General features: G+C 42.9%; 1 protein-coding gene across 1 annotated transcript; it reads right to left on the bottom strand.

The window, feature by feature from the left end:
• Positions 1 to 305: 305 nt before the first annotated feature.
• Positions 306 to 8,072, bottom strand: klf6a (Kruppel-like factor 6a). Its single transcript, XM_026944849.3, has 4 exons — positions 7,685 to 8,072; positions 5,165 to 5,744; positions 4,099 to 4,222; positions 306 to 2,993 (listed from the first exon to the last, which is right to left on the bottom strand). The coding sequence occupies exons 1-4, from the start codon at positions 7,784 to 7,786 to the stop codon at positions 2,942 to 2,944; spliced, it is 858 nt and encodes a 285-aa protein (XP_026800650.1). The 5' UTR covers positions 7,787 to 8,072; the 3' UTR covers positions 306 to 2,941.
• Between the last annotated feature and the right edge of the window lie 210 nt (positions 8,073 to 8,282).

The raw sequence follows: 8,282 nt of genomic DNA, 5'->3' as shown, positions 1-8,282 counted from the left end.
CTTGTCAAGACTTGTCAAAATTCACCTAGATAACGTCAACGCAAAGCAAAAGTCACTGTTTCCTGAGGTAAACGCATCTTTCATGTTGCACACCCTTTCCCCTTCAGTGAACTGGCGGTGTGAATTTTATTTACGTTTGACCGAAGCTTTAGCTAAAAAACAAATGAAAAAACAGCAAAGCGCAGTTTCTTCCATATCGCTGTAGCAGGATGTCAAAAATCATAAATGCTACATATATCCAAAACCGTAGACGTCAGTTCTTCTGCATATCTACTGAAAGGAATTGAAGCAAAACAAGAAGCAAATGATGTCTGATAAGAATTTCTTATTATTCCAATAAAAAATACATTCATACAGAAATAGAACAATTTTGCAAAACAATTTCAAATAAAATTTATATAAAGAAGGAACAAATAAAAATCTTAGAAAATGCTTTTTTGTATCTCATTTGTAACTTTTATCTCTTTTCAATTTTGTACAAATATTCAAGAAATAGACAACAGGAGAAGGTGTGAGAGGAAAAGTGTGATAGAAAGCGTTGGTTATAGTTACAAGCAAAAATGGGAGGCTTGATTAAGGCTCGATTACCGCTTGAATGCTGCTGGCCACTCTTTCCAAAAGAGGATGTACTGTTCTTTTTGCCCGCTAAAGCCTTGCTGATTGGATTTTATAGCCGAGCTTCTTCATGCTGATCCTCCTGCAGTGATCTGATCTAAAATTCATGTGCCTCTGCTGCTCAATTCCAGTAAGTCCCTGATATATACAAAGTATTACTGTCTGTTGAGCTTTGTCAGTTTTTTTTTTTTTTTTCACATTACAGGAATGCATGTTATGCATGATATTCAGGTATTTGGATTGTTCTTGATTGTAATCCTTAATAGAGATTTTGATCTCACAGAAAAAAAAAAATGCTTACAGGACACCCAGACAGCTAGCGGAGCTGTCTGATAAACTAAAGGCTTCAATTCAACATCTGTAAATTTACATTGTTCGGGATGAAAAGAAGCGATTCATCTTGATCTTTCTGGATGCCCGTTCTCTGTTTCCATAATACTGTTGCCAGGCTAAAACAACGCCGTCCAGACAGGTCAATAGCGAACTGTCGGAGTCAGCAGTCTGTGGTAGAATGTGTGCCAGCAAAGCCTTTAGTAATTCATTACACCGATGCGCTACAAGGCGAGGCCTGTCCTGCTAGAGCTTGTTAATTACAATAAATCATTACTTTTTTTTTTCTCTCCGTCTTGGTTGCAGGGGAGACGAGTCCAGGCTTCTGAACCTCTGTGTCAAACGATGGCAAGGCAGCTGTGTAATTTTCCCATTTCCCCTTGAGCCTTGTTGCACAAGAAGCAGCATTTCTGCAGTTACCAATGATTTTTTTTTCCACTTCTTTTTTTAAATATGTAATGTATTCATTTTAAAAAGCATTCATTACATAATGCACTGTAGTAAACTGTCCATAAGTGCTTTGCTGCATTTTTCCAACATACATATGTATGTTTAAATGTCAACATTAAAGAGTAAATTGGTGTGTTTCTCCGTGTGATAGAGCGGCCACTTTTGAAAAAGAAAGGTGCATTTTCATAGGAAATGGAGCCTTAATAAAGCTAAATTCACTCATACAAGACAAGCGTGACCCCCAAGACCAATCTATTCCACAGGACAAGGTCACTTGCATAAGGCACCATTAAGGTCAACAGTGCATTAATAACAGGTAAAAATGAAGGAACAGAGAGAGAGAGAGAGAGAGAGAGAGAGAGAGAAATGTGGGGGGAAAGAGAGAACAGCAGTCCTTAATGACTTGGAGACGTGAATAAAAGAAATGCTAAGCAATAGTGGTTTTCCTCGCCAAAAAAAAAAAAAAAAAAAAAAGCATCAATGACAGGATTTAAAGAGAAGAATCATCAATCCATTTATGTACAATATATTGTAACATTTAACCATTCGTATTTAGCTGCACTTTATTGGAATCTATTAGCAGTCCTGATAACAAAGAACAGGAAAAAATAAAAGAGTACAAACCCTAATACCATGCAACACCTGTCTATGATAGTGAAGTTATAGTTTTGTGTTTTATCTCTAAGCACACAGCTTATACAATGGACAACGAAAGAGCTTTTTTGTAGCCTGTCAATAAACAAGCTACCGAACACATTGCACATTTAGTAGCTGCACCAAACACCAAAAAAAGCCACTTTCATTCATGACGGGACTCTGTAGAGCCTCCAACTGCAGGGGAGGGGGGGGTTAGCGGGGAGGGGGTGGGGTGGTGGTTGGTAAGGGGTGCATTTAGATGTAACCAAAGTCCCATCATCCCTTTGAGAGCACAGAGCCTGGGGGAAATGGGGCGAGTCCCGGCTTCCACAATGAGCAGACACGCTTTTCTCCCCCATCACAGGCTTGCAAGAAAAAAAAAACTCAAATTCTCCCACACCATTCAGTCTGCAGCAACACACTGGTACCCCTCTCCCCCAACTCACGCACTATACACTTATCCTCACACTCTGTGAGCTCACGTTCACCCCAGTCAGGCTTTTTTTCTTTTAATAAGTACCAGTGTATTGGTTGTCCAGGAGCTGTCCCAAAACAACATGCACCATATGACACACACCATCATTCATTCATTCTTTTTTTTTTGTTTGCTTTTTTTTTTGTCATTTTGTCCTAAAGTCCTTCATTCTTCGCTTTCCTTCTTCTTCACACATGATTTCATCCCTCTCCATTTTCTTTTTGTCTTTTTAATTTTTTTTTGTGTTTTTTTTTTCTGTGTTTTTTTTCCACAACCGCTCAGTAGGCCTTTCTCCCCGAGATTCCCGGAGGCACAGGGTACGGTGCAAAATGGCATGCTTTGGCTGGACACACACTCCTCCCCCTGACGAGGGCAGGGCAACCAGGAGGCTGGTCACGATACAACGAGAGCAAATCCGCACTTGCCATGACCTGCTCAGAGGTGCCTCTTCATGTGCAGGGCCAGGTGGTCTGACCTGGAGAAACACCTGGAAGAGGAGAAAGAACATACAGGTCACTCGTGATGGCAGGAATATGCACAGTGGGCTTTATTTTGGTCAAAGGATCCGCAATAGGAAACATATACGTAAACAAACAGGAATATTATTCGGAATAAACAGACAATGTGTTTGAAACAGCCACGAATACGGCTAGCAGGCGCTGTACAGTGTGTTCACAACATCCTTAGTAACTGCCTGGTCAGGGTTGCTGTGGTTTAAATTAGTGTTGTAGTTTATACAGTTTATATTTCGGGAAATAGAAACATCTAATTTTGTTAGAAAATCTTGTGGGCACATACAAGCCAAAATAATAACTCGGTTTAAAAAAAAAAAAAAAAATGTCCCGCGTATGACTATTTGAGCACTGAGGTTAAGGAACTGCCCATATGGAATTAGGCCACGCCCACTTCAAGTTTAAAATCCAACAGATATTTTGAGCGCTAAACAGATTCAGTGTTGATGTTATGAAATCCAGGACGTAACTGCAGTGTGCTTCAGTAATAACAGTTGTTATAGAAAATAGATAAAAAAAAAAATAATCAAATATCAGGTGCTACAGCCTCTGAAGCACTTTGATTGCACAGCTGATGAAGGGCATTTTGGGCAAAGGTCCTATCAGTGGCTTTCCATGGAATAACGACATGCCATTTCTTGATGCAAACAGGGCAGTTGAGCAGATAGTAAGTCTTTTTCAAAGGCAAGCGATGCTAAAAACGAGAGAGGCAACGCTACAAAAGCAGAGATGGGTTGTAACTCTGTTCAAATACTCTGCACATTTGCTCATAAAACCCAGTCAATATCAATATTCGGGAAATACGACACTGTTGTCATTGCTCTTTGAAGCACTTAATCCGATTAGGCAATTAAGTGATGAAATCCGAGCATAATGTGACGACTGCCATCGATGAACAGATAAAAAGGAATCAATGGAGAATGGAGAATTGCGAAATCTATTGTATTTCGTGTCGGCGCACATCAAAGGCGCAGGCAGGCTGCTGCGGAAAAGGCATAAGGGACGCGATAACTGTCACAATCTCACAGAGAGAGAGAGTGAGAGAGAGAGAGAGAGAGGAAAAATGGAGCTAGAGCATACCTGTCACAGTGACTGCATTTAAATGGCTTTGCACCCGTGTGCTTCCTGAAGTGCCGGGTTAGTTCATCGCTACGTGCAAAGCGCCACTCACAGCCTTCCCACGAACACCTGTACGGCTTCTCACCTGCAAACAAAATGCACAAACACCTTCAGGGAAAGTCGGGCAGGAAAACAGCAAAGCTTAATTTAAAGAAAAATAAATAAATAAAGTTAGCATGCTATCATGAGTACTTAGTTATAGCACTCACACACACACACATACACACACACACACACAGGTTCAGGTTGGATTGCTTCATGACTTTGTAAACACAAACATCAACTGAATGAACAAATGAGATCAGCAAACAGGATCGGTTTCACTCTGGACAAGGTCTTTTAAAGAGAGAGAAAAGGGACGATGGGCCACCCGGTTCCCCCATTGAAACGTCTGGCCCTTTCCCATGACGAAAGAGTGTTTTGGTAGAACAGGTTCCTTTCCTCCCTCTAGGCCTCTGCCCCCTCCCCTCGCCTCCCTCACTCCCTCCCTAGGGCACAGGCACATTCCAAACAGATTAGGTCACCGTTTAGCCATGCAGTCATGTGAGGCAAATATGCCAGGAGAGTCAGTGCTCTTGCAGCTGGGGGAAAAGGCTGACTGAACTCGCAACATCATTGCACAACTACTCGAGTGGAACTGATAACTGTCACCCAAATGTGAAGTTTCAGTCTCATCACGATGACGTATTTTGTGCGACTCACTTTTTGATACACTTTGAAACAATCATAGACTTTAAGAACTTAACATCAGTTCCCACTGCTAGAGATTATGTATTTGCAACGCCATTGTCAAGACTTTTCAAGAGAAAAACAGGGGCTCTCCAAATGGAAAACACTGGTATGAGTAATAAAACCAAGCAAGACAACCAAGAACCCACTGGAATGCCCCTTCAACTTTTTTCTGTCCAGGTCTGTACTCTTGATAAACTGGAAAATACCCAACGTCCAACACTGGAAGCGTCAAACGTACAGTCATCATCCATTCCTAAGAAACACACACACATGAAGGAAAGGTGTACCGTCTTACCCGTGTGAGTCCGCTGATGTGCTTTTAAGTGTGAACTCTTCGTGTAAACTTTGCGGCAGCCGTTGAAGTGGCACCTGTGCACCCTCCTCCTGCCGTCCGGAGACGTGTCACCTCCAGGCAACGCCAGTTTATCCGACCCCTTGGCCGTTCCACTGTGCCTGGCCTTACCAGCTACTACATGCAGTTCAGTGTTTATGGGTCTCCAGCCCTGAGGGACGCCAGGTTCCTGCAGCGCCTCCGGAGATGATGGCGGCGTGGCGATGATGGACGAGGCCAAGTGTCCCGAGCCGAGAGGGTTCGAGCCGAAGATGTGCGTTGGCGAGAGCTCCTCTGAGCTATCCGACACCTCGCTGCTGGCGTCCGAGTTCACGCTGCGTGTCTCCGACATCGGGCCATCCTGAGCATCCTCCTCCTTGACGTGAGCGAGATCAGTGTTCGCGTTTGAGTCCATTTCACCCTTGTCACCGTCACCGCACGCCAAGATCAGTTTGCTCCACAGGTCCTCCTGAGGGTCGAACTTGAGCTCGGATGCTGAGACGTACGGCTCGCTCTGCAGGTAGCGCTCCAGCTCCAGACATGTCTGACGTGAAGAAACATAAGAGCCAGTCAGAACAAGACAACAACAATCTCATCATCTTGTGGTTTAAAACAGTAGAAGAAACCCACTTCCAGTATCTTTAAATCATTACTGAGCTGAATCAACTTTGGATAAACCAACTTGGCATTGCATGACTAACTCATCTCCAACACCTTAAAGATATTTCTGCTCAAGTCAAATGCTGCTTAAACACAACACACCTAAATCCAATTATGGCACTCATGGCATGATTGTTGCCCAAATTTAGCTTTGCTAAGTGTACATCGTCAAGCCTCATTCTGAAAGACTAACATTTACTCTGTGGTAGCAGAGGCAGAGTGAGTCATACGCTGGTTTTAGAGTCCTTTTAAGGAAGCCGCTGCACTTCCTCCATCTCTGCTTCTGCCGAGTTTCCTCATTCAAGCTGACACGCTATGGACATCCTCCTCTTTACACAACCAGCTATTGGTTTAACACAAACTGCTGCTCCAACACATTTAGTATCCAAAACTTTCCACTTATGGTGGTGATGTTCAGCACCAAACAAACCGCACGGAACATCTACACAGGGTTCCTCAAGGGTTCTCTGAATGATTCACAGGATAGAGCTGATTCAGGGCTACGTTCCAAAGGTTGTATGAATATCTTAGCACATCAGTGACTCCTTAGATCATCGCCAATCGTCAGAAAAAGTCTTAAGCGTACACCTTTAGTGTGCATCTTTTACCTAGAAAGGTGTATAAAGTGTATACTGTATCCACCACATGAAAGATACACATTAAACAATACAAGAGGTAAAGATACAGTTTAGCACACTCACACTGTAACTCCTCACCATAAAGTGTGTATTTATATATACACACAAGTGTATACATATATATCTCCAAAAGCCAGACATACATCTCTGTAGACCTGAATGATCTCATATGGGACTCCAACAGCAAGTTAGACTTTTTTTAAAGGTTTTTTTTTAAAAAAACACTGTGCCACTAAAATGCTTTTTTTTTTTTTTTTTAACAAGTCAGATCAATTTCTCTCATGTACAGACTGAACCGTTGGCTGCATGCCAGAAACCGCATACTTCCGCACTAAAGTCAAAGTAGTACGCCACCTAGGGAAAGTATAACAACTGTGTGTGTGTGTGTGTGTGTGTGTGCGTGTGTGTGTTTGTATTTTGGCATGGGCACTATTTAATGTCAAAGTATGCGGTTGGTAAGCCGTTACTTACACACACACACACACTCTCTCACACACACACACACACTGCCTCTTCGTGCTTTCTTATTTGTATTTTTATTTACAATCAGACCCCATCTGCAGGAGGCACGCGCGTCCTCACTTCTCTACTAACTGATCCTGTCTGCGTTATTTGTGGCATTGCTTCAGATCAAACACACACGCGCGCGCGCACACACACGCACACACACACACACACACACACACACACACACCATTCTGCATTTTTCACCTTCTTCTTCTACTTTTTTTTATAAAATGCAACCATGTATTCTCAATGGAAACATTTTGCTGTAACCTTCATCATCATCATCATCATCATCATCAGTAATAATAATAATAATAATAATAATAATAATAATAATCATCTGCTGCTTGTTGACAGCTTGCACCATTCTGCTGTTCCTGGATCTTAAAGTGGTGTTCAGTGCACGATCAGGGATGCACAATCAGAACAAGTAAAAATAATAATAAAGCAAATGTTTACTATTTGCCTGTGTCTCATTATTTATTATTATTATTATTATTATTATTATTATTATTAGCTTTATAGTTGCAGTGGCAGGCGCGCGCGCGCGCACACACACACACAGCCAGTAAGACAAGGTTGTAAGGTTGTTGAGATCACTTTTAAAGAAAAGAAAAGCAAAAAAAGAAAGATCTGAAGGCATTTCTGACATGCATTTGTGTCTATTCTTGTTGTTTACCTGTTGCCAGTATTCCTCCAGCGACGGTAAGGCTGAGAAATAGCCGGTGTCATGGACGATCTGCAGCTCCTGGAAAATGCTGCACATGGGTAGAACATCCATCGCAAATCCCGAGCGCGTGAGACACACACAGAGATAGAGAGATAGAGAGAAAACGAAAGAAAGAAGGAGAGAAAGAGAGAGAGAGGGAGCTTAAAAAAAAAAAACTGAAAAACTGTCTTCCCTGGAGTTGGAGGAGATGCTGTAGGAGACCCTGTCGCTGAGTCTCGTCCAGGCAAAGCGCGAAGCAGCGCAGATCTCTCACATTGAGCGGAGGAGTGGAGGAGTGGAGGAGTGCAGTGGAGTGAAGAGCCTCAGCGCGGATCTCCTCTCTCTGTCAAACTTCCCTTATTCAAACCTCGCTGCCTGCACGCGCAAGCTCCGCCCACAAAGCCCGTGACGGCGTGACGTTTTTTTGCCTTCACGCCACCAATCGCGTTCCGAGCGCCAGCGCGGGCGCACATGATATCACCTTGGACCAATCGCGAGCTGCCTAGGAAATGAATTCATATTTTCGCTGCTTTGATTGGCTCATTCGAGTGCACGGTGCGCTTCGTTG

The sequence above is a fragment of the Pangasianodon hypophthalmus genome, chromosome 1, assembly GCF_027358585.1.
Source record: "Pangasianodon hypophthalmus isolate fPanHyp1 chromosome 1, fPanHyp1.pri, whole genome shotgun sequence".
Lineage (NCBI taxonomy): Eukaryota > Metazoa > Chordata > Actinopteri > Siluriformes > Pangasiidae > Pangasianodon > Pangasianodon hypophthalmus.
Note: the sequence above shows the minus strand (reverse complement) of the source record. Positions and strands in the feature narration are given on the sequence as shown.